Source organism: Pteropus vampyrus, unplaced genomic scaffold (genome assembly GCF_000151845.1).
Source record: "Pteropus vampyrus isolate Shadow unplaced genomic scaffold, Pvam_2.0 Scaffold15, whole genome shotgun sequence".
NCBI lineage: Eukaryota > Metazoa > Chordata > Mammalia > Chiroptera > Pteropodidae > Pteropus > Pteropus vampyrus.
This window is the reverse complement of record NW_011888796.1, coordinates 1970855-1997535: the sequence shown is the minus strand read 5'-3', so window position 1 is coordinate 1997535 and position 26681 is coordinate 1970855. Positions and strand designations below refer to the sequence as shown.

Below are 26681 nucleotides of genomic sequence, written 5' to 3'. Positions count from 1 at the left end.
TCCCTGTAGGAGGAGGGGGAGGGGAGAAGGTGCAGCGACTTCACTGGAAGTGCTGTGAGTTCCACGCAGCCAGCGGCAGGGCCCAGTCACCAAGGCAGAAAGCAGAGAAGCGGGACAGGACCGCAGAGAAACAACAGTTGATTTTTACTGGCCCCAGTTGCAAAATTGAGGCTGAGCCGCAGCCCCCAACTCACAACGACCCTCCCCATACCCTCCGAGACCGATCGCCACAAAGCCCCAAGGGAATCTGAGCAAACGCTACCTAAACTGTTGCTAACACTAACAGGGACTGAAACTGAGGGTAGCAAGAGTGATTAAATATCTACAAGAAAATAAAAGCATTATATAAAGGCATTATTAAGGCTCTATGTAAAGCAGGGATCCAAGAGGCTTAGATGCCACCTAGAAACCAAAAGAAAAGTGCCTTCTTTGCAGCAGGCTAAAGAGAGATCTTTATATAATAAACCTTCTTTCTGGAAAAAAAGCAGAATACATTTCCATTAGTGCCCAGGCAGAGAAACAGTCCATTAAACACCATGAACAACCAAGGTGACAAGGCAACTCTGAAAGAAAGAGAAAAAGCTCCAGACATAGAAATATGCAACTTAAATGACAGAGAATTCAGGATGGTACTTCTGAAAAAACTCAGTGAGTTCTGAAATGAGTCATATCAACAATTTCAGGAATTGAAAAAACACCTAAATGAGCAGAGCAAGGAGACTGAAACCCTCAAAAAGAACTAAGTAGAACTTCTGGAGATAAAAAACACACTGCAGGAGTTGAAAAATGAAATAGCAAGCTTGGGAAATAGAGATGACCAAATGGAGGAAAGGATCAGTGATATCAAAGACAGAAATCTAGAAATAAATCAGAAAGAAGAAGAGAGAAACCAAAGAATGAAAAATAATGAAAGAGAAATACAAGAACTAGCTGATACCATCAGGAGAGGAAACATAAGAATAATGGGCATTATCAAAGGCGAGGAAAAGGAGCAGGGACTAGAAAGCATTTTTGGACAAATAGTTGACAAGAATTTCCCAAATCTAAGGAATAAGCTGGAGCTTGGAATTCAATAAATCAACAGAGCACCCAATTACCTCACCCAAAAAGGCCTTCACCAAGACACATTGTATTAAAAGTATCAAAAATCAACGACAAAGACAGAATTCTCAGGGCAGCCAGGGAGAAGAAAATGCTAATTTATAAAGGAAAACCCATTAGATTATGTGCGGACTTATCAGCGCAAACCTAACAAGCCAGAAAGGAATAGAATCAAATATTTAAACTATTAAGTGAAAGGAACTACCAGCCAAGAATAATGTATCCAGCTAAGCTCTCCTTTAGATATGAAGGAGAAATTAAGACCTTTACAGACATACAAAAATTGAGGGAATTCTCCACTACAAGGCCTGCAAGATAGGAAATACTGAAAGGGGTCAGCTCACCTAAAACAAAATGACACACACACACAAAACTCCACATAATTAGGAGCAAAGTGACTATCAGGTAAATAGAAGCAGAAGAATGCAACCCTTACTAAGAACAGGGCATTATAAGCTTAAATAATAAGAAAAGAATTGTTATAGCAAGATAGTAATGAATGTTCAGCATACATAGAGACAAATTGAGATTAACAATGACTTAAAAGGGGAGAATTTAACAATCCAAATTCGCAGAGCAGAATGGAAATAAGGCACACACAGAAGAAAATGGATGACTGTATATATATAACTATCCTTTTCATATTCGCAATGGTAACCACACCAAAGATTCATATATTACATGATTCCACTTATATAAAATGTCCAGTATAGGCAAATCCACAGAGACAAAAAGTAGATTAGTGGTTTCAGGCAGAAAGAACAACCAGTGCAAAGGTCCTAAAGTTTCATTTGAGACACTATTATGTTCATTTCTTGATAGTAGCCAAATGGCTGCTGTTTGATCTTCGAAGAGCTTAAAATTAAAAATCTACGGCAATGAAAAGACTCTTCAAAAGTCAATTCAATAATCATAGATCTGAGGCTGACTTTCTTTAAAGCGCTCGGTCACAACCAAGATAAAGGTTTATTTTTTTCTTAAAATCACCAGGGAAGAAGAATCTGGTCACTCTTGGAAAATCATTCCAGTGTGCAAAGCTACATAATCTATGTTCTTGCACTTCAGACCCATATTTCAAACTTATTTGCTACACATTTCTACTCACATGTCTTATGGAAAACACATCCAACATGTAGGGAGGCATGTTTATTACACAGTGGGCAATTGTTACTCTTTGGTTGAACATCCTCTCTTTCTTTTGGCAATAGCAACCTGATTTCTTTCTGTGGAATCACCTCTTCCCCTTGGATATGATTTGAAGAGCCCATTAATCACATGCCTGCCTGTTCTCCCCTAGCCAAGGCAATGGGGGTGAAGGGATGGCAGGTAGTGTTCAGAGGAGATCCAATGCTACTTCCCTAGAGAGTGGATGGCGAGCAATGAAACAGACTGAAGATAGCTGGCGTTTATGTAGATCCAAAGAGAAGACTGAAGAGCCAGGCTTAGAACAGTCAGAGCGCCCTGTCTGGCTGACTAGCCACTCCTAATTGTTCTATGCCTGGCTCTTCAGTTTACCCTTTGGGATCTAAGAGTACCCCCATATCTTAATAAATTCCCTTCTTGCTTATGTCAGCCAGAGTCTATTTCCACTGCTTTGGGATTAAAGAACCCTAAGTTAGACGTATTATTTTTCCATGTTTGCTGACTCAGTTAATGTCACTATCGATCTCCTAATAACTCAAGATTGAACTCAAATCACCAAATCAATTGATCATCAAGTGGTTAAAATTCTGCCTCTTCAAGGCCTCTCTCACTTGACCATTCTTTTCATTCCAATTGTCATTATCCTAAATCAGGAACTCTTCATCTGTCACATGGGGTACTTATTCATTAAACAAAGTCGCTAGGGATGTTTTTCTAAAGCGCAATGCATATTATATCTCCCTCTACTCAAACAACTTCTCTGGCTCCTCTCTAAGTCTGACATTATAGGCCCCTCATGATATGACTGTTTACCTTTCATTCCAATCTTTATTTATAGCCCTTTCTCTAAAATTTCAGACGATCACCATAAAATCTTAAGGGTAGAGGTAAAAACACATTAAGATCTTAAGGGTAGAGGTAAAAACACATTGATATTATGTGATATCTAGGATTTTCTTCAAAATATTATAGGATGTGAAAATATGGGAAGCGTTAGTAAATGAGGATGGGGCAGGATTGTCCATGGGTTAATGCTTGTTAAGGCTGGATTATGAGTATATGTCGATTCAACATGTTATTCTGTCTACTGCGTATATTCAAAATTTTCTACAATAAAATTTTAAAAGTCTTCCCTTATTCAAGAGGGAGTCCATTAATACTATTTTAGCCCTGAAAGCAATAGAGAAATACAGATTCAAATTCTTTTTAGTGTAAAAACAAACAAACAAACAAACAAACTAGAAGTACAAAAGGGAACAAAACAACTGGACTGACAAAACAAAATGTAGGAAGAAAAGAAACAAGGAGAAAGCAGTCATCAGTATAAAAGATGGCATGAATAAAATCAAACCTACTAGTTACTGTGAAAAAAATGTTAATGAGTCAAATTCCGCCAATAAAAAGTAAAAACTCTGGAGTCAAAAGACAAAAGCTTTGATAAACAATGTCCTTTTAAAATTCCATCTTCAAAAACAGATACATTCATACCTGAAATGATTCCCACTTAGATTTTCAAGACCTTCTGTTAAGGCACAGTACAGGCTGGTCTGGGCTCCCTGCTGAGGAGTCTTGATGAAGAAGAAGAAAAGCCGCCATAAGCATCTCATGAAAGATGAGTGCCGAACCAATTCAGAGTTGACTGTGCCAGGGTGTAGAGAATATGCTGTAACGCCAGAGCCTAATGGGGTGGGGGTGGGGTGCCATATAGAGAGAGGAAGATATGACTTGATGTTGCTCAGTGACTGAAAAGAACAGGGGACATGAATAAACACTGCCCAGTTTCAAAACCCAACTCTACCACTCACTACTTGTGTGACTTTGGGCACAATCTGATGTTGTGACTCAGTTTCTTCATTTAAATGATACTTATGCATGCGCTATTCAGGTCTCCTATTCTTCACTGGAAACCTTGGGGCCAGAAATGTTTCCAATTTTTTTTTTCTGATTTTACAAAGGTAATATGATACATATACATATACTGCCTATCACCTATTCTCCCTAGTACAGATGTGGTTTTGCTGCCCAATGAGTTTTGATGTCAAGCTTATGAAAAAACTGAGTTTTCAGGACTCTGTGGATTTCACAAATTACAGATAAAGGACTGTGAACTTGTATTATTTTCAATTCAAAGTCTACTCTAGATGATCCATATTCTATATTCTATATTCTAACCATGATGGCCTTCTCTCAGTCTCTCAAATTAAGCCCAGACCGTCATGTATTCTCTGCCCTCTACCTGGAACATTCCTCAGCCACCTCACCCCACCCACACTATAACTAATTTAATTTCTAATAGTCCTGCAAGGGGCTCAGCTTGTAACTTACTTCCTCAGAGAAGTCTTCCCTGATCTCTCAAATATATTAAAATTCCCCCCAAATATGTTAATAGGTCCTTATACTTCCCCTTTATAGCATTTACCGCAATTATAATGAAACAACAAAAAGGAAATAAGCTAGATGTTAAGGATAAATAAACTAAGGCACATTATACTATGAAACACAGTACAAGCAACAGATGGAATGGGGTAAATCTCTATGTACTGCATGGAAATATCTCCAAGATACTGTATTGGAATTTCAGTTCCTTATGTATGAAATACACATATGTAAATGCATAAGGAGATGATTGGAAAGATGCCCATCGAGTTGTTTCTTGAAAGGGGAAAAGTAGGAGGGGGAGAGGGGATCTTTAAACTCTACATACTTCCATACTATTTGAACTTTTTACAATGAAAATGATTTATGTATTACTAGGCTGATCTTACATGTAACACAGTTGTATAAATACCTGACGTTATCTCTTTTCCCCACTGGTTGTAAACCAAATCAAGGAAAGGACTGTACCTGTCTTTTGCACCACTCCATCCCCAAGCCCCTAATCCAGTGCATTGAATAGCATGGGCACTATGAATACATGTCTATTGAATGGCTGTATGAATGACTTTTCCATCATGCCCAGGTTTCTTTCATTTCTTTCATAGCAATTTCCCACCTAATCCTCACTCCATCAGGCTTCCTCACTCATGTATCCTCTGCTTTATTCTGATCTTCACAGCTAGGCCCATCTCTCTACCTCCAGGCCACCCTACCTCCCTGACCAAATTTTTGGATAGTTTTTACCATCCTGATCCTTGATCCTGAGCTGATAAATGATGTCATGCCCTGGGTATAAATTGGGCATATGAACTGAGCAGACCACCAGCTTCCTTCCTGCCAATCTCACAGCTGCCTACACGGTTTGATGATCCTATTCCAACAATGGGGCTCCTGTGTCTGATTCCTTGAGCCTGATTCTGCCTGCCTTAACTCCTAAGCAACTCCAATTGTCCACCCTGGGTTTCCTTTGTCTTTACTGGAAATCCAGAGAAGATGATGCTAAAGAAGTCTATTTGTGACTGGAGATTCCCCTCCTCAAGCATGCATCTCCCTCTTACTTAACCCTCTGCTGTTAGAGAGGACCCCTCTCCCCACCCCCTCACACACATAGTCCCAGCACTCGTTTTATCCTAATGGTCCTATCTCGTGCCAGGTTCAGGCTCCTCCCTTCTACTCAGTCTCACTAGGAGTAAAAAACCTTGACTTACTCATGAAGCCTAAATTAATTATGACAATAACCTGTGAAGTAGTCCCATTTGAGGAAATTTACATATGAGGAAATAGGTCTTGAAAAGTTAAGTAATTTGCTGCAGGTCACACAGCTAATAAGTGGTAAAGCCAAGCCTTCAGACTAAAAGTCAGAATTTCCCTGTCCCCTGTCAACTATCTCCAATATTCAATTGTGGGCTGCTTACTAAAACTATACCCAGTTACAGTCAGGGAAGCAGGTCCTTGTCCAGGAAATAAGCTCCAGAAAACAGTTTCCATTCCTATGGCTTTTAACTACTTTCCCCTGACTCATGTCTCCACACTGATTTCTTCCAAGCCTACCTTTTAGCCTCCGGGCCAGTTCCCTGGTGAAGAGAATGTTGGCTAACTTGCTATGACAGTAGGCCAGACCTGCACTGTAGAATTTCTGGCCTTGAAGGTCATGGAAATGAATCCTTCCCAGGTGATGTGCTAAGGAAGACACATTCACTATCCTTGATGGGGCTGATTCCTTTAGCTTCTCTAGCAGCAGATGGGTCAGGAGAAAGTGACCTATAAGAAAAACTAGAATTAACAGAGTTCAGGGCCAATGTAGGACTGAAGAGAGTAGTGGTGAGCAGGTATCACCTATGGGAAGCAGAGAACTCAGTAATAAGGCTTTTTGTCTCATTAATTATCAACTACAGAACAAGTTCAGTGAGGGTTTAGGGAAACAGGAACAGTCAAAGACATGAGACATCCTTCTATGAGGTAGGTCTGGATTATCTGAATATGAATATGAAGTCTCGACTTTGATTAACATCACTCTTTAAGAGCAGGTGGGCTCTACCTAATGCTGGTTACAAGGACCACTACAAAGAAAGCGACACAACCGCCAGTACAGTTAGGCTGTTCAAAATGCCCCAAAGTAAACTGAATATGAACCACAGATTAAAAAGTGGGCAGAACCTTGAGTGGGCCTCAAGTTTATCCCTGAGCTTTCATGCAGGACCATGTTATTTATTATGTACTTATGGTCTCTTATGGCCCAGAGATCCAATCACACCATAAAGGCAATTCAATCTGACCCCTAAGTTTTCCAAGAACTTTAGATTCCCTCTAGCTTTGTGATGAGACTAGATTCCTTACCCAAGTGGTTGACTCCAATGTGCATCTCAAAGCCGTCTGCTGTCTTGGAATAGGGACACATCATCACTCCTGCATTGTTGATCAAAATGTGGAGGTGCTTTTCCTCTGCAGGGAAGAGGAGATGGAGTATGCGAGTGGCCACTCATAGCTGTTACATCTTAGAAATCTGCCTAACTACCAGGCTTTGAAAATGAGGATGCAGTTGGATCCTGCATTCTTTTACTTTAAACCACACAACACACACACACAAACACACATGGAGGAAAATTCCATCTTACAATACAAAATGGCCTTTCTAATCTTACTTACTGCTTTTGGGAAATGTTCCGTCCGCCTCTCTCAACATAGACTTCCCAAGATGAATGGGAATATTCCGAAGCAAGAAAAAAAGGATGTTCTGTATGTACCCTTACCACCTGGATTCAGGTCTCAAAAGAAATACTGGTTTTATATCTTTGTTGCATCGGCAAACTTTCTCTCGTGGTTCATTTTCTCATGTAGCTAGTAATTTCTGACTATAAGCCAATTTCAGTGTTTTTCTTGGGAGGCCAAGGTCCACGGGTTATGAGAGAACATGCCTACAGAGTGCTCTTGGATTTGCTTTTCATGTGATACCATGGGGTTTTATGTTAATTTCTCAGCTCAAGATTCTTGTACTATTTGGTGGTGTGAATGAATTCCTCCCCATAAATAATGCCAGCTGGGGTTTTAATTTCTTACAGATGACTCTTTATCCATTCATGTCCTAAAGAGATAATAAGTTTCTTTGTCACGTCCCTCAGCTGGTGGCCTGGCCTTTTTAAAATTCCTGTACCATGGACCAAATGGCCTTTTGTGAATCCCAACCTTATGTGGAACGTTTAGAGTATGGGTTTGAGGCCTCAGGTCCTTGAGAGCTGGGAAGGCCCTTGAGAGCCTGAGGCCTCATACCCATACTCTAAAATCCATATTGAGTTCTGATACTCCTGTGAGATTTTTGGCTTTACTTCTTATGCATAGCCGTGATCTTTTTGAATTTACTTTTTATTTCTTCTTCTTGAAGATTTCCCTTTGTTACTAATGAGTTCAGCTATGAATCAAAAGTTTTTGGTTATATTTTATCTAGTATTTCTATATAGAGAGAGGGAGAGGAATAGTTTCCTTTTAGCCAAGTCTGCCATGTTGATCACAAGACCCACAACACAGTCTCAGGTTCTATACTTACCTGCTAAGAAGTCCTTAGCAAAAGTTCGAATAGATTTAGTATCAGCCAAATCCAGTTTCCGCACCAACACCTCTTGGTTCCCTGTCATGGTCTGGATCTCCTTGGCCACCAATTCCCCCTTTTGTACATCCCGGCAAGCTATATAAACGCGGGCTCCTGTCAACCAACATATGAGAAACAAACTGTCAGCTCTTTTTTTTTGAGTGGGCATTATAGACTTCATACTGATGCTGAATGTTATTTTCTACTATTTTGTTTATTTTACTCCTACTTCCCAATAGAGGTATCTGATGAGCAAATCAGGAAAGAAAAATAAAGCAATAGTAGTCATTAAGTGTCCATTTATATGTAGAGTGTTGTACTAGCTTCACACCAGCAAATCGCTGGGGCACTTGGAATGTTCTTGAATTCCAAGATTGGGAGGAAATAATCAGAATGACCATTACTGTGAGAGATAAAATGGCAGTAGCAGGAGGGAATTAGAAGCAGATAAACTTGCCTCTCTGAGCCAGTTCTTTGGCCGTCTCCTTCCCGATGCCTGAATTGGCACCTGTGACCACAGCTACCTTCCCAGGAAGCTGGGTGGTTGATGTACACACCCCGCTGGACAGCATTTGCCTGCACACAGAGGAGAGCTCATCAGTTCTTCATTTTCCTTGTCTCAGCCAGAGGTTCCTATTACTACCTGCCCCCCTCCCCGCCCCCGTGTCTTCAAATCCCAAAGATAAGGTTTGCTTTGGTTCCTTCTACTGCTGTCCTTTTATAGGTTTAAGGAAGGTTGGAGAAAAGAAAACAAAAAGTTTTCCATTCTAGCTCAAGAACAAAAGTGAGTCTATTATAAGGGCAATAATAATTGCTTAGAGTTACTCCCTGCAGTACAAGAACTGGATGAATATTCTATTAACCAAGCATCTGGCTTTGATTTGAGCTCTTCCATGAACTTAGGGTCACAAGACTCCGCCTAGAAGAAGAACTGGTCCATTTATGTCAATCTGTCTATAACTGGCACTTTGTGACCTTAATAAAAAGCTAATCCAATACCCAAAAAAATTAAATTATGAAAGCTTGTCAACCTGGGACAAAACAAACAGCAAAAACTACACACACACACACACACACACACACACACACACACACACAGAGGACACCACACTCCGCCCCTCAGGAGGGTGTGTGTCTCTTCAGTCACTGGTCCACCGTCACTACTGGTGATTTACTCAGAACCAATCAGCAGGCTGCCTGTTTTGCAGCTGGCTGCTGATTCTCTGGAGGGACTCAACCAGCCATGGCCTGATTAAGAGACCACTACTCCCATCCTCTCTGCCCCACCTTGAGATCTCAGGGCAAGTCTCCGATCTCAATAATCCTGCTCCTGCTCGGAAGGCAGGATTAGGCTCATAATAAAACCCTTTTATTTCCCTCCTTTATAACATCACCCAGAGAAAGAGAGAATCTAACAGTACCCAGAGAGCAAGCAATGGGGCTGCATATGTCACGATTCCCAGCAGGGTTCAGTTTCAGAAAGCAAAAAGTTGAATCGCTCTATTGTACTTTCAAGGTTGGAAGCAAGAAGCTAGCTAAGGCTAGTTGAAGGCGTGGAAGCTAAGGAAAAAACAGTCTTCAGGTCCATACCTCACTTTAGGTTCTGAAATCCCCAAAGCTGTAAACTTACATGTTTAAGGTAGCCTTATATTCGGGGCTCACTGGAGCCAGAGCAAGGGTTGCTTAGACGAAAAAGGGGGCCAGGGAAACCAAGCAGGGTGCTCCAGTCTGCAACCCCTCCCCATCGCCTGGGGTCTCCTGGTGTCGCCTTCCCCGCATCCAAGGCAGCCCGGTCTCCTCCGACAGACCGAACCCGGCCTCAACCTACTAGGGGCCCCAGTGGAGTTTTCACTTTCCTTCTCTTGAAGAACAGATCTTCAGTGAGGATTAATAGCCCCCCGCCCCGCCCCCTTACCGGAAGACTTCTCAAGAAAAGACATTACATTTGCACAGACCTGATTTGGGGTGCAGCAATGTACAGGAGAAAGAGGAGGAAGAGGAGCAGGACCCCGATCATCTTGCGGGGCGGCAGCTGCGATGCTGCAGCACCGGAGGAAGATGCCCCAGAGGTGCTCACCGCCTGCGGCTTCCCTTCCCAGACACGCCCTAGTAAAGTACGACAGCACCGCCGGGGAGCAAGTTCGTCTGGGAAATGTAGTCCAAAGCTTGGTGCGTGCCCACAAGCCGAGAACGTACTGTTCTCAGACGCCGAGAGAAGTTGAACTGAGCACCGGGTACACGACAGATCCCCAACCTATAGGGTCTAGGGCCTTTGGGATCATGCAACCAGCTCTCCCACAGCCCTCTGGTCACCAGCGATTCTCCAGAAATTTCTCCAGGCCTCTGTCTCCCGGTGCCCAATTCCGGACCCCGGTTCAGTTTTCCTCAATCACGGTTAGGCAGCTACCACATTGTTTCTCCTGGAGAGCAAATATTGACATCTGGGAAGTGTTTTAAGGCCCATTCCACAAGAGAGGGGCGGTTGGCGTTTGACAGTTGGTAAGGCAGTGGCAGGTGAGAATCCTTCCTCCTTAGGGAATCCTTCATCCAGTGGAGCGGAAGCATAGGTCACTGAAGCCATTCCCAGGAGAATCACTTTATTGTGTCTATTTTGAATTAAAATGGTAACTATCATAATTTTCCTGGTGTTTGACTATTAATTGATCATAGACTATAGTTTTCTTGATAACTTGGGTTAGTTATATTAACTACCAAGGTAGTAATGAATTTCTCAGATTAGCAGCACAATTGGTTTTGCCAACTCATGAAAGTATTTAATCCCATCTTGAATTAAGGCCGTGAAAATTCTCTGGGAATAAGCAGATTCCCTGGTCAGTCATTCCTTTCAGTTCTGCCATCTGAGGCTTATATCTGGTTCCCAAGGAGTGAAGGTGAGAGACAAATATTTAACTAGCCGATATCTGTGTGTAATTCCTGACTGCACACAGTAATATTTTCTGGTACTTTCTTCTGAGTAATTGATTACCATTTGATTGAAAGACACATGTTCAAGATCAATTTGAACTCATATTTTATATCGATTGGAGAGGAGAAGGTTTCCTTCACACTGTTGTAGCTGCCAGCTCCCGAAAGACACACGGACCACCAGAAATCCGTGAGTTATAGGAAACATACTCTTTATTCAGCCAGCTGGGTCTGCCAGGGGTACGCAGACTCCAAATTAAGCAGCCCTGAAATGTAGAGGTACAGCGTTTTTAAGCCCTAAATCCCATTTCTCATTCTATCTTAAACACAAAGGTCTATTTTTCTCCTATTCACTACCTGTCAACCCACAGGTCGGTTGTTCAAGCGGGGATACAGAAGCAGAAAGCTTATTGTTAGAATGTTACATTCCCATGGGTGATAGCCTATGTTTCCATGGGCGATAGCCAAGCAGTAATTTTCCAGCCAGCGCAACACAAGTTTCTACTTATGTAACATTAAGTTATCTAATTTTGTCACATGCTCATTATTGTGTACCAATTATTTTATACAGGTTTTATACCTTTATTAAAAGATATATTAAAAGGTTCCTTATTCATTCACTCACTCATTTGACAAATACTTATGGTACTCCTACAGTGTACTAGGCACCGTGCTGAAGTCCAGCAGGGAGCTAGGCAGAAATGACCTCTCTCCTCTCAGAGCTTATGGCCTGTCGGGGAAGACCTTAAACAAGTAATCACTGTGAATAAATTGTGATGAGGGTTATGAAGGGAAAAAGAGAAATATTTGGAAGCTTATGGCAGGAGGCTTCTCCTGGTCTGGAGGTCAGGAAAGCTCTCTTTAAGGAATTAACATTTGAGCTGAGGCCTGAGGGAAGGTCAGGAGTTAATGGGCAAGCCACTCTAAAGGCAAAAAATGCTCTGAGCAGAGGGAAGAGCTCACTTGAGGGTTCAGAGTCAGAGCAGACGGCACTAGAACAATGGGAAACATTGGTCGAGTTGGGGTATGGGGCAAGGGGGAGTGTCAGAAATGACAATAACAGCCAAGGCTTATATAGTGTTTATTATGTACCAGGCCCTGTTTAAGCGCTTTATATATATTAGCTCCCTTTATTCCCATAACATCTCTATGAGGTAGGCGCTATAATTTTCCCTATTTTAAAGACAAGGAAACTGAGGCAACAGTGAGGTTAAGTGAGTTAGTCTAGGTATATACTAAATGGATTAGACTCTTGTCTCAATATATGTGATGAATATTTCCCACCACCACCCCAGTTTCTCTTTTGTTTTGCCTGTGTATGGTGGTTTTTGTTATGATGATTTTATTTTATCCTTTCTTTTTTTAATTTCTGGGTTTCCTATATTATTAGAAGGGCCTTACCACTCTAAAATTATTTTAAAATCTGTCCAGTGGGTCTTTTTAATACTTTAATGATTTTTATTTTTTATATTTATATCTTTGATCTATTTGAAATTTTGGTGTAAAGAGTAAGGTAAGGATCAAATTTACTTTTTCCCAACTGGATACCAAGGTATTATAATACTTTATTAAATAATTAATCTCCCTCAACACTGATTTGAAATTTTTTTTATTGTATCTAATTTCCATATGTATTTGGGTCTATTTCTTGGTTTTCCATTCTGTTCTATTGTTTCGTCTGATAATTCACCTTTCTGTATCACGCTATTTAAATTGTTATAGCTTTGTAATATAATTTTTTAACATTTGGTAGGACTAATCAATCACCTGATGGTAGTCTTTGGGTTATAATATTTAAAAAGAAATTTTTTTAAGCAAACTATTTGTGTATTTCCGTAATTCTAGATGCCTTATGAGCTTTCTAATATCTTCTCTGTTTCTCCAGAGCACTACATACTATTCCTTAGGGTCCTCTGCCTCACAGACAAACTCAAGATAAGTGAGTATCATTTCCACAAATGCAGAGGATCTCGGATTTGATTCAGGAGAAATGGGGAGCCCAGAAGACATTAGTACAAAAATACCCTTATTTGAGGTTATTGGATGTACTCTCCCTTTAATGGTATAGCACTGTCTGTCCCTCTGGTTAACCGCAACCCTGATTACATGGGGATAGGGAGGACTCTAAGCATAAAACACCAACAGATCTTATTTTTACATATAATCTATGAGTGTCACCAAGTGTTGGGAGGAAGAAACTCTATCCAATTGGTAGGACTATGTTGGCCCAGTGGACATCAATTTCTAGAAGGCAGGCATTGGGGAGCTCCAGTAACAAGATATCAGGGGCTTCTGGGATTTTGTGGTCTCTGCAGCTGACATTGTTTCAGGGAACTGGAACCAGAGTGGGAGAATTGGGAAGAGATGGGAGAGGCAACGTACGAGTCAAGAGAGATTCCCCTTGGAAATTATCTGATTGCTCCTTATTCTGTTTATCATGTTCATGGAATTCCCAAAAGGGCAGCAGCTATGTCTTTGGAGTACTTGGTACAATGCCTGGCACCAAAAAGTGCTCAGTGATTATATGTTAAATAGACAGATGAATCAGTGAGTGAGGGAGTGAGTACCTGCCTGCCACAGGTATTTTTCATCACTCATGTCCTCCAACTTCATAGGAAGGAGCAGAACTAGGACATGACTCTTTGGGGTCCTGTCCTGACTCCTTGCCTGTCATCCTGTCCAAGAGAGGAATCCTGAGTGAGCAAGGGCTGTGAATCCTACTTTTCCACTTCTGAAAGTTTCTGCAAGTGTTTTTTCTTGTGTTTCTACTCTTCGTTAATAACATTCAACTGAAACGTCACTCACATTCATTACCTCTCTCTTTTCTACACTAAAATCTTGAGTAAAAGTAAGTGGGATAGCAAGGGAGACAGGAATCAATACAGCTAATTATAGCAGCCCATTCTTGTACAGTGTTGACTAGTAGTCTCTGTCCCAAATTTTCTACCAATTAATTACCTGTTTAATATTTAAAACAGGTATATATATATATATATATATATATATATATATATATATATATATATATATATATATATATATATATATATATATATATATATATATATATATTTTGTCATGCCAATTATACAAGGGAGGAAACTGAGTTAACAGAGAGGTTTAGTAACTTGATCAGGGCCACAGAGCTTGTAAGTAGTTCAGTTGGGATTTGAACCGGGAAGTCCATTCTACAACACATGCACTGAAACACTATATCTTTTCTTTGGCATGGCGAAGTATAACATAAAACAGAAAAGTGCACAAATCAAGTGTATGACTCAATAAATTTTCACAAAGTTAGTAGCGTAACCAGCACCCACGTCAAAGAACAGGACATTATCAGCTCCCTGCCTGCCCTCCCACCCCCATCCCAGGAGTTCCAAATACGCATCCCCTTAATCTTTACCCCTTTCCCACCAAGGGAAACCACTGTCCTGACTTCTCTCACCACTCTTCTGGGGGTTTCTTCCTTGTCTTCCTATTTTAATCACATTTGTATTTCAAGTATCATGGAGTCTGTTGCTAAAGTTAAAAATATCCTATCTTGCAGGAATAGAGGTGGGGGTGGTTTGGGAGAACACATTCTATAGATACGAGAAATAATTGAGAGTGGGAGAGCTAGGGAGCAGTTGCTCCATTTCCCCTCATTTTCTTTGCTTGTTAGCGTGAAGTTCTACTCCTTCCTCGGTTGTCCTTCTCTAGGACTACATCTCCCAGCAGGCTGTGCTCTGACAGCTCTCAGATTTAAATAGGATTCTGGGCTACATTTAGAGACAGGCTGCTGTTGAGAGCGTGAGAGGAGCTGGAGGAGGGAGAAGCAGCAAGGAGCAGCAAGGAGCAGCAAGGAGCAGCAAGGAGCAGCAAGGAGCAGCAAGGAGCAGCAAGGAGCCAGACCAGGAACTTGAGCCAGAGTTGGAGTCAAAAAGTTGCTTTTGCCAAAGAATCAGCAACTACAGAAGTTGAAAACATGCTGGTTATCTTGGGACTGCTCATCTCCTTCCTTCCTTTCCTGTACATGATAGCTCCATACATCAGGTTTGTTTTAATTCAGTAACTCGTTCAACATTTTACAAAACCCTGAAGTGAGAACCACGGAGCTTGTAAGTAGATGAATTCTCAGCTGCTAAAAGAAGAGAAAGGGATGGGAGCCGAGGGAGAGAAAGTCAGGGCAGAAAAAGCAGGAAGGAAGGAAGTGATTATGGATACCATGGTAGAAAATGATAAGGAAGCACCTGGGGCTGAGAGGCTGCTAGTAGAGGGCTAAGTGGATGACTCTGCTAAGTAGCTTGACAGACAACTTAGATGGGAGTCCTTGCTCTTTCAGTCTATTCCCTTGGGTTCCTCTGAAGTTCTTCCTTCACTGTTTCTAGTCAGGGTGGCCCTGCTGGTTACTATGGGTGGTTACTGCCTTGGAACTAACTCATTGTTAAGTACTAGGCATTTGGGGAAGGAAACAAACTCTCTTCCTTCAACTAATGTTTTGGAATGGCTCTTTTGCTGTGGGATTTCTGGAGGTGTTAAAGAGATGCATGTTCTGAGTAGAGAATTTTAAAATTGCTGATGATGGTTATATGGACATATCAGGGACAGAGTGTTGCTCTAGGTCCTGCATAGAAACCTGAGTTCACATTTCAGTTTTGCCGCCATTAGCAAGCGACTCGGACTTCTTCGAGCCTCAGTTTTCTTCACTGAGGTCGAGAGGGTTAAAATAAATTCCCTAAGGAAAGTGCCTAACCTAATGCCTAGCAGTCGAACGATGCTTAGGAAATCACCTGTTCCCTCTCCCATCTTCTTTCTAGAACTTGTCAAGTCAACTTATGTAAAAGGATATTCTCTGCTCACACAGAAGTGTGAGCTAGGGAGATTTTCTCTCTGTGCACTGAAGGCTTAGAATGAAATCTCTAGTATGATGGCAGAAAGCCTCTGAAGATGCTGGCTCTCTAAAACTGGAAAGGGAGCCCAAGGGCAGTATTTGTCTGTGGGACCCCTCGAGGTGCTGTTCATCAGTTACTCACCGGTGATGCTTATTGAAGACCTAGGGCTCAGGACCACTGATTCCACTGATGCTCTTTGCCCATATGTTTTAATGCAGGTCAGAGGAGGAAGCTGACCTCTGGGAATCGCTAGAGATAAGAGCTTTGTTATGTTTGTTATCTAATAAGGAAGGTCTCCATTGGCCCTGGCTCAAAAGCACTTATTCTGTTTGCCCAGGTGACCATTTATACCTTCTGGACATGTGACCCTACAACTTGAGCTGATGGCAGGAGACTCCCTTGCTCACTGGGAAAACACCCAGAAGATTAACTTCTTTAGGTCTCCTGACAACAAAAGAAAGAAATCCCTTTGAGGCCAGATGGATTTAATGTATCTCAGTCTGAGATTGGGAAGGATGGTGCATGAATACTTTTGTTTCCCTTGCCTATAGAAAGTTCTTCGCTGGTGGGGTTTGTAGGACAAATGTGCAGCTTCCTGGGAAGGTAGTGGTGATCACCGGCTCCAACACAGGCATTGGCAAGGAGACGGCCAGGGAGCTCGCTCGCAGAGGCAAGTCCTTCCACTTCCATGTCTACAGGGTGGCACCTCTTGCCTTTCTCACTGTGGCTCTGCCCACATTTCCTTGTCTTTCCTCCTGGACTGGGAGGATCTGGCCAGGAATTCAAGGAACCTCGGTTCAAGTTAAGCTGTGACACCAACCTGCTATGTGCCCTTACACAAACCTGCTATGTGCCCTTTCCTCCCTGCTCCCTTCCTGTTATATAAAGTATGGAAAACAATGATATCTGTGTATAGGATTGGTCAAGTCCATTGTTCTAAAAGGAGATACTAAGCAACATTAAATATCAGCGTATAAAAATCAGGGTTTCTAGCCTGGAGTTAAGCTGATCAGTAAGCAGCGAGAATACTGAAGTGGCAAGATAGCCTCTCATTGCCTTAGAGCTGGCTTTAGAATGCTCTGTCCACCAGTCCCAAACTCACTGTAACTCTTCTTCAGCCTAGAGTCTGAACACATTGCCCTCTCTTTGTTTTGGTCCCAGGAGCTCGAGTATACATCGCTTGCCGAGATACACGGAAGGGGGAGTCTGCCGCCAGTGAAATCCGAGCTGATACGAAGAACTCCCAGGTGCTGGTGCGGAAACTGGACCTATCTGATACCAAATCCATTCGAGCCTTTGCTGAGGGCTTTCTGGCAGGTAAGACCCCAGTGAGTAGCTAGAAAAGCAGGAAGCTGGGTGTGGGAGAGCTGCTCTACCTTGGACTATCTCTAACCCTTACATCAGAACCATCATTGATCTCGCTGGACAGGTTCTGCCACATTAATCAGCAGGGCAGGGAATTGGCACGGGGATGGTGGGTGAACAAATTGGGCGGGATCCTTATCATCTCTTTGCTTCAGCAATGGGAATGTTAGAAGTGTCACCTCCCTGTGTGGACTTGCCCCTTGACATCAAGAATTGGCCCTGATGCCGCTCTCTTTCATCCTGAGAATCAACCTTCTGTGGCTACAGGTGCCAAGCGAGATTGTGCTGCTGCCATAATTGTTCTGCATCATGGAAAAAGACCAGCTTTTACTAACAACTATGAAATCCATGAGGGACAGGGACCATGTCTGTCTTGTTCTACCACTGTATGCCCAGTGCCCAGCAGAGTAGGCCTGCCCCAGAGTCAGTACTCATTATGTTTGCTGAATGAATGGATGAATAAATGAATGGTGTCCAGGAAGATATCAGTAACTAAAGTGAGAAACCCAAGAGACAGTGGTTGTTGAATATCACTAAGATAGATCCAAAGGCAAAGAGCAAGTACTCAGGACTATGACAGGCAGCTAGTGGACTCCATGCTAACCACAGGGTCTCAATGGTTGTGCTACAGAGGAAAAGCAGCTCCATATTCTGATCAACAATGCAGGAATGATGACGTGCCCATATTCTAAGACAGCTGATGGTTTTGAAGCCCACATAGGAGTCAACCACCTGGGTAAGTATCTTAGAGTGACTGAAAAGCGAGGCTGACCCCACTTTGTCCTCTGTAGAGAGATGACCTTATGCCAGTGTCGAGAATCTGTAGTGGTCCTCGTAGAGATCCACGGTTCCAGTGGACTGGACATATTCATATTTTGTTCACTCCTTTCCTGACCAGTCCAAAAAAAATGAGATCTTCTTACCCATACCACGAATAAACCCAAAAACTTTGGAGATACAAGGAAGAAGAATGCCATTCTTGGATGGGGCTGTGGTAGCACAAGGTTTGCCAATCAGGGCCAGGCGTCGGGGGTGCAGGAGTCTGTGTTTGGTTGGAGGAGGATCACATCTATAACTGAGGGCCAAGCAAGCCAAAGGTTGGTCCATGGAGGAGGCAAAACTTGAGGACTTGAGGAATGAGCGAGGCTGGGGGTCAGAGTTCAAGGTGATGGCTCTAGCGAGGAGACCATGGAACATGTTCTCTGATCCTAGGAAAATGTTATTTTCCCTGACTATTCCATCCTTCCTTCTGTATTTGAGTGTACCTGGACCCAGTTATGCGATCATGACCAGAGCAGGGTCGGAAGCCAGCAGGTGGCATTTCTCCTGACTGGGGCAAAGGCAGACATACAAACAAGTACAGACTAAGTCTATATTGTCTTACCTATGAGTTTAGCTCTTGCCCTTGCCTTAAGAAATCCACTAATTGAGACTGACTGGCCACTAGCACTGAGTTACATCAAAATTTGTTCATGCCCAGAAGAGAGTGAGATAAGGCTGAAGTCCTGTCATCAGGTTCCACATCCTGAGCCTGGGCAGCCACTCCACTCTTCAATATTCTTGCCGGCTCTTCTTGCAGGCCACTTCCTTCTCACCCACTTGCTCCTGGAGCGGATGAAGGAGTCTGCTCCTGCACGGGTGGTGAACGTGTCATCGGTGCTCCACCATTTTGGCAAGATTCACTTCCATGACCTCCAGGCTGAGAAGAACTACAATCCATATTTTGCTTATTGCCACAGCAAGCTGGCCAATGTGCTTTTTACTCGTGAGCTGGCCAAGAGGCTCCAAGGTAAGTCTGGAGAAAGGGCCAAGGTTAAGATAGCAAAAGCAGAGTCTTTAGTTCAAATTAGAGGTTCACAGAAACTTCTGTAGTCAGGATGTCAAACGTGTACATTACAACAGTATCTCTCTGCACTGAGGAGAATGAAGTTATGAGCAGAATAATAACAGAATCTTTGCTCTCAGGAAGCTTAAAATTGAATAGGGGATAGGAACCTATAAGGTTACCTTACATTTATGTCACAGCTTATTTCATATCTATTATCTGATTTGATTTTTCACAACAACCTCTTGCAGAGTTTGGGAACAATGGTATTTACTATCAAAACACAGAAGGTAGAAAAGTAATCATTAAAAGAAATAATAATAATAAAGTAATAACAGAGTTTTGTGTGTGCCATTTACTATACATGTCTTAACTCATTTAATACAACATTCCTATGAGGTAGGTGCTGTTGTTTTCCCCTGTTCTACAGATGAAGAGATAGGCACAGATATATTAAGAAACTTGACTAAGCAAGTTTCCAGGATTGAAACCCAGACAGTCTTATCTCCAGAATTCATACTCTTTACATCAGAGTTCAGACCTTGGCCCTGCAGCCTGCTTGGGTATGACCATTGGCAATTTACTTATCCCCTCTGTAATGAGAACTGTTTCCTCAGCTGTAAATGTGTATCTTAATATTACTTACCTCAAAAGCCCAGCGAGCCCTGAGAATCAAATGAGATAATGCATGTAAAGCATGTAGCACAGCCATTTCACATAATAAGTACTCAAAATAGTAGAGGCACCAGGGATGTTTTGGGGGCATGTTAACCCCCATCATTTCCATCGACACCCCTCAATCTACACCTCATAGAATGTGCTTACCTGGCAAATGCAGCTCAAAACATTAGCTTCCTATCTTTCAACCAGATTGCTTCCCCTAAGGCCCTCCTATAGAAATTCCGAAGATACCATTGTCCATAATCGATATTATTACTGCTACTGGTAGTACAACTGGTACATGTGTTTGTTTCTATGATTAATACTAAAGCCACAGAGAAAGGTGACATTGAAATAGGAGGACCTTCAGCTAAGGAAGCACTCCTTTTGGAGCACAGAAGGCTGAGAAGACTATAGGTCTTTCTGGAAGGGATCAATTACTAGTCAGGTTCTCCCTGGCTAGCAGCAGCACTTTCTGAACCCTGGGATTTTGCTTCTTGAGTCTTTTCTTCTCACTTGTGCATTTTATGGCAGGAGGTGAGCTGTGTCAGTGGGCTCAGAGTATGTCCCTGGTCTAACTGGGCTTTGTCTTAGGCACTGGCGTCACCACCTACGCAGTACACCCAGGCGTCGTCCACACTGAACTGACCCGGAACTCCTTCCTGATAAGCACGCTCTGGTGGCTCTTCTCCCCCTTCATCAAGTCGGCATGGGAGGGGGCGCAGACCACCCTGTACTGCACCCTGGCTGAGGGCCTGGAGCCCCTGAGTGGCAACTACTTCAGGTACGTGGAGGCAGTGCAGGTTCTCTCCACCACCTGTGTGCCTGGTGAGGCACAGGGCTCCCTGGACTTGGCACCCCAGGTGGCTGAGTTTGTGCCTGATAGTGGAATCCAGGTTTGGGTTGGGCCTGCAAACCAAATGCTATTATTTTTCCAAGGGAACTTACATTAAAAACTTGGAAAGAGATATTTTTATGGCTCTCTTTTATACCTGTGTGCCATGTTCCCAAGAAACTTTGTAGCTTTCTGAGAGCTGTTAGAGAAGACTGTCCCTATTGGTTATGCCTTGTGAAGAACATTAGCCTGCCTTCTTGAAGCTTTTGGCTGATTTTTTTTCTTAAATTCTTTAATACCACTTATGGTTTGGACTGGGACTAACACAGAGCACTAGGGCAAAGTCACCTCTCCCCAGTGTGAACTTCATCTCCCAATGTTGCCAAGATTGGCACTGTTAGAATATAGAAATAGACATTTCAGGGTTGAGTCTTATCGCAAACTCAATGTGCAAGCAGAGTTTTGGAATAAAGGGAAGCCCAGGATTAAATCTCCTTCTTATTCTATGACTTGATCCAGCCCAGTCTGCTCTTCTGTCCCACTTTGTTCAAGGCTGTTTATCAGAGCACCATTTATTAAGTGAAGCATTGGAAATAACCTTAGTGTCCAACAATACGGGAATGGATAAATGATAATAGCTAATGTTGTTTGAGCTTTTACAAAGTGTTGGACACTCTTCTAGGTGTTTTACATGTATTAATTCATATAATAATCACAATTGTAAGAGGTTAAAAAAAAATATCCATTTTACAGATGAGGGAGCTGAGGCACAGAATAATTAACTTGCTCAAGGTCATATGACTTGTAACTAGTAGACCTAGGTTTTAAACCAGGCAGTCTGGCTCTAGAGCTGTGCTGTTGAGTACGGTTGCCACTAGGCATATGTGGCTATTGAGCATTTGAAATATGGCTAGTCCAAATTAAGATGTACCGTAAGTGTAAAATGTGCACCAGATTTTGAAGATATCTATGAAAATAGAAATGTGAAATATCTCATTAATAATTTTTTATAGTGATTACATGCTGAAATGATTTGGCTACATTGGGTTAAATAAAATGTATTGCTAAAATTAATTTCACTCATTTCCTTTTACTTTTTATAATATACTTTACAAATTTTACCAGAAAATTTAAAATAACATCTGTGGCTCACATTTGTGTTTCACATCATATTTCTATTAGATGATGGTACCCTAGAATCTGGGCGTTTAACATCACTGCCTTAAATATGTGATAAAATACTATACGGTCACTAAATAAAATATTTTCAAGTAATATTTGACGGGAAAATGTTGGCGATACATTATTGTGAGAAAATACTGCAATACAGAACTATATAATTATTCATTGTAAATACCTAGAAAACAATTTGGAGGGGTACACAGCAAACTGTAGTAGTGGTTACTTCCAAGGAGTTTGAGGAAGCATCAGAGGGAGTGTGAAGGATTGTGACCTTTTACTCCAGGTATTTATTATTAAAAAAAAAAAAAAATTAGGATTATATATGTATTACTTGCACAATTAAAATATATGTTTTAACAAGAGAGATATCCTCTGCGAACTAGATACAGTATGATCCTAGTGTTATATATAAGAAAGACTGTATATCTATTTATATACAAACACAGCAAATAAGAGTAAAGGAAAAATAACTGAAGAATAAGCTTTTCATTTTTATCAGTACTGCATTTTCCAAGTATTACACAGGACTTTTATAATTAGAAAATAAATACTGTTTGAAAATAACACCATGAGCACTGTGTTCTGCCCTGCCTTCTCATCCTTCTAGCCCATCTTCTACTCTCCCAAAACAAAATGGGTGCTTCGTCTGGGGTTCATAGGGCACAAGTGGGTCTGTGGAAAGAATTCAAGGGGTGTGTAAATCTGGATAGGAAGATAATTTCATCTTTAATTTCACTGACCTCCATCTGAAATTTGGCATTTCCTTCAATTATGAATGTAAGCTATGTACTGCAGGATTAGTAGTGATACTTGTGATTTTGTCACCAATAAAACTACATATATTTTCATGTCGTATTGCAGTTGTTGCAGATTTTTCAGGATATCATTTCTGCTCACCACGACTATGAAATCTGGTGGTTATCAGACCCAGTGCTAGCTCTTGTTATAGAATACATTAATAAAGAGGCCTATGTATTACTATATCACAGATTTATTTTTACAACATTTAAAAACTGTACTTCAATATAATTAGTTTATTTTCATCCAGTATATTTTATACATTTAGAAATAGATTCTAAGAGGCCATGAACTTTTCCAGACTCTCAATTTCCACTTCTAGATGTTCACGTTTTCTCTGCCCTTTAGAGACTGCAAGAGGGCCTGGATGTCTCCAAAGGCCCAAAATAACAAAACGGCCGAGCGTCTATGGAATGTCAGCTGTGAGCTTCTAGGAATCCAGTGGAAATAGAGCTGATAGAAGAGTCATATATTTATCAGGTCCAATCCACACCATAATGAAAGGGGACCAAGGAGAAGGCTAACCTTGAAGGATTGTCCTGCCGGCTGGCTGCTGTTGTGAATCCTGCCCTGCTCCAATTCTCCTGACCCTTCTGGAAATCTTTATATACCCAACCCTCTTTGTGAGGCTGGTTCATGGCATGAGATAGTCACACCAACAGAACAGTCTTCTCTGAGACTTGCAGCTTCAGCTACCCTCTCAGGGCAAGAGGAGTAGGCAAATGCCAGCATGGGCATGAAGATGGCCAAAGAGCCTGGAAAATTAGGTCAATTTCCTCACCAGTACCAGAAACATCAGCCAGCATTCTCAGCTGAGGCGACAAGAGCATCAGCATTACCTATTTCTAGGGACTATAGACTCAAACTCTTGATCGATCGCTTTCCTCTTTGAAATACGAGTCACAACTCTGGAATCTAGACCAGCTCAGGAACATCTTGGCTTAACCTTCACCAACTTTGATTCTTTTCCCTGAGCACCCTGGAGCCATTGCATGAAGCTGGACTTTCTCATTTTCTGTTTTCAGTTCTTTTTTAAAAATTAAAAGAAATTGTTTTTTAGCTTTACTGAGATATAGTTGACATACAACAATGTATAAGTTTAGACCTTCCCATTTTCAATCATGTAGATGGCTTTTGTCCTCAAGTTCCCTTTACTTCAATTTTTAGAGGACATAAAGACTGCATTTACATCTCACTGCCTTATTTATTTTGTTTAGTGTAGCAAGAGAGAAATGGAACAAAGTGGGAAGCCAGCCTTCTGTTTTAGTGAATAGTATCTCACCCCACCCATCACCTATAACTTTTTTATAATATCTCATCTTATAATTAATGCATTTTGAACATGGTGCAAAATAAGATGTTTCAGTTGCGTATTTTCTCAAGTTTCTTCCAGGTCTCACATTGTATTATTTAAGAAAGGATAGGAATGACTTCAATTACACAGATGCTGAGCTCCACTATAGCTGAAGGCCAGAGGTAGTATGGCAATTCATTTAATTTGATACACAGATGCAGAAAAACTAAACCCTGATAACCCTCTACCTGAAATTGTAGCTCTTCTCTCTTCTGGCCTCCCTGCTATCCTGCGCTGTAGCCCTGGGTGACCTGCTTCTTGCCTCAACTGTTGAAGTCCACCAAGAAGAGGCAGGGAGATGTGCCTAATCTGTTAGCCAATTGACCCAAGAAGTCATGTTACTGGTTCCAGTTCTACAGCATCCAAAGGTCACCTTTCTGCCCTTCCATAGCAAGTGGACTTAAAAAAACCCCAACTTTTTATTATGAAAGTTTTCAAATAGACAAAAGTAAAGCAAAATAGTATCATGAATCCCCATGTACCTGCTTGTCATCCAGCTTCAACACTAATGTTCTGTCAGTCTTGTTTCACCTATATTTTCCCCATAGCATTTTTTTAGCTTATTATTTAATTACTTTTCCTTACACTCTTATTTGCTTTGTTTGTGTATAAACAGATATATAGTCTTTCTCTCTTTTTTGAAAACACATTCCAGACATCACACATTCACCCACAAATACTTTAATGTGTATATCTAAATAAGAACATTTTCTTTCTTTTCTTTTTCTTCCTTCCTTCCTTCCTTCCTTCCTTCCTTCCTTCCTTCCTTTCTTTTCTTTTCTTTTCTTTTCTTTTTTTAAAATAAAACCATAATACTATATGTGAACAAAAAGATAGCTTTGCAATAAATCTGACAAACTCAGGGGACCACATGGCAGGCCTGACAAACTCAGGCACCAACAGTAACCACATTGGATGGTCTGATCACAAATTTCTAACTGGGCAGGTTATGGTGGGTAGTCACATCCCAGGCCTATAGCTTCCTTTAGCAAAGGTTAATCTTTACCTTAAGGGAGCTCTGTCCACTGTTCTTATGCATCTAGGATAACATACCTTTGAAATATCAGAGTAATTTTCTTTTCCAAACCCCCTCGTAGGCACAACCTCTGGCACCAGAGCACACCACAATCAGAGCAGGAGACCACAGAACCCCTCATTGTTATCTTGTTCCCCGCATACCATCTCTATGTGCTGTAAATGTTAATTATTAAATTATCTTATTGTATCCACCAGTTTAAAAGCTACATGTTTCTCTGTTTTGCCTTTTATCCAATCCTAGAGATTTCCTCACTTTGCTTTCTCCCGCTTCCTTAATCTACCACCAGTTGATTTCATGGAACTCTCCTTACGTCTCCTCTTTTGAGTCTAACATATAAAATAAGCTGCAAAACTGCCATTCTCTGGAGCATTTTCTCAATCCATTGGGATTTCACTTGCCGGGAACTGTCATCAGTTTGGCTCAAATAAACTCATAAAAATTCTCTACAGGTTTGGACGTTTCTTGGGTTGACATGTAACTCCTAACAACATTAATAATTCTTGAATACCATTTAATACTTGAAGTTCAAATTTCCTTGGTTGTCTCATGAATGTCTTTTTACTGCTGGTGTGTTCAAATCAGGAAAAGAGAAATGGTTCCAAAAAAAGTGGAAGCTTTTCTTTTTACGAAGCCCCCAGCAAATTTCCTTGTGCCTCACTGGCCTGAATGAATACTAGGCTCCCTCCTGAACCAATCACTATGGCTAGGGATGGGCTATATTCTACCCCACTGGGGAAGAATAGTAGCTAACATAAAGCACTTATGTTAATTAGGATTAGCCAACCTCACAAGAACCCTCAAGGATAGGTACTATTGTTATCTGCATTTTACTGATGAGGCAGAGAAGAAGCTTTGCCATGACTCTAGAACTGCATTCTTAACAGCAAAGGGGTCTTGGGGGTGTGGTAATACTGGGGAAGCAACCAATTTGTTCACTCTTGGGACCTGGTGCCTCATAAGCTGTTGGGTCTAGTTTAAAGCCTGGGGCTAAGGGCTGACTTTAAGGTCATGGCGTTTAGTGGAGAAATCCTTTCCCTTGAGTTTTAGGCAGGGGGCCATTCCCTGCCTTATCATCTAACCTAGGTCTCTGGAAAACACAGATTGCCCCATTTCTACTTCCCTAATCATAACTTTCACACCATAGATCCCCTTCCTTCCTGAAGAACAACTCCACTTGGAATATGTCTCATTTTCTGCCCTCTTTGGCAAGTGGCACAGCTCAGCCAGATCAAAGGAGTACACATTTGGAGTGCTTATTCATAACCATAACTGCTAACCTCATTTAAAGAAGTCTGAATATTATTTGGCCAGAAAAAATATTATAAATCTGAAGTTTTCTATTTTATCCCAAATTGTCGAATGCATTTACACCAAACAATAATGAAAACAAATATGCGAAAGCTGAGTGGTAAAGAATGAAAAAAAAAATGTAGGTATTAATTTTATATGTTGTTAGTATTTTCAGAGTATTAAACAACAGTGGTTCTCCTTATTTGGATTCCAGACTCTGTCACTTCTCATGGCATTCAGGTGCTCCCATGAGACAGCCTCCCTCAGCACTATTTCAGAGTCATCTGATACTCAGGCTTCATCTTGTCTCTGTATAGCTTCCTATCCAGTG

At 41.5% G+C, this 26681-nt stretch overlaps 2 protein-coding genes across 3 annotated transcripts in view; one reads left to right on the top strand and one right to left on the bottom strand.

Annotated features, from left to right (window-relative positions):
- Positions 1-10312, bottom strand: part of RDH11 (retinol dehydrogenase 11 (all-trans/9-cis/11-cis)) — a 15522-nt gene extending 5210 nt beyond the window's left edge. The window contains exons 1-6 of one of the 2 annotated variants that reach the window (XM_011383941.2): positions 10159-10312; positions 8661-8779; positions 8162-8317; positions 6958-7062; positions 6172-6381; positions 3733-3922 (exon numbers count right to left, since the gene is read on the bottom strand). In XM_011383941.2, coding sequence (XP_011382243.1) covers positions 3733-3922; positions 6172-6381; positions 6958-7062; positions 8162-8317; positions 8661-8779; positions 10159-10220 — 842 coding nt within the window. In that variant the 5' untranslated portion in view covers positions 10221-10312. Of the gene's footprint in view, positions 1-3732; positions 3923-6171; positions 6382-6957; positions 7063-8161; positions 8318-8660; positions 8780-9833; positions 10028-10158 lie in introns of those variants that run through there. The other variant, XM_011383951.2, reaches the window with a different exon arrangement.
- A 4482-nt stretch (positions 10313-14794) lies between these two features.
- Positions 14795-23862, top strand: RDH12 (retinol dehydrogenase 12 (all-trans/9-cis/11-cis)). The gene is made up of 7 exons (XM_011383908.2): positions 14795-15163; positions 16554-16672; positions 17164-17319; positions 17999-18103; positions 18947-19156; positions 20447-20636; positions 23016-23862. Exons 1-7 carry the CDS (start codon positions 15096-15098, stop codon positions 23116-23118), a joined length of 951 nt encoding a protein of 316 aa, XP_011382210.1. The 5' UTR covers positions 14795-15095; the 3' UTR covers positions 23119-23862.
- Positions 23863-26681: the final 2819 nt, after the last annotated feature.

Coding starts and splice junctions, on each gene's coding strand:
- RDH12 (XM_011383908.2), top strand. CDS start 15,096: ATGCTGGTTATCTTGGGACTGCTCATCTCCTTCCTTCCTTTCCTGTAC. Junction 15,164..16,553: donor ATGATAGCTCCATACATCAG/GTTTGTTTTAAT, acceptor CCTTGCCTATAG/AAAGTTCTTCGCTGGTGGGG. Junction 20,637..23,015: donor CTGAGTGGCAACTACTTCAG/GTACGTGGAGGC, acceptor TCTGCCCTTTAG/AGACTGCAAGAGGGCCTGGA.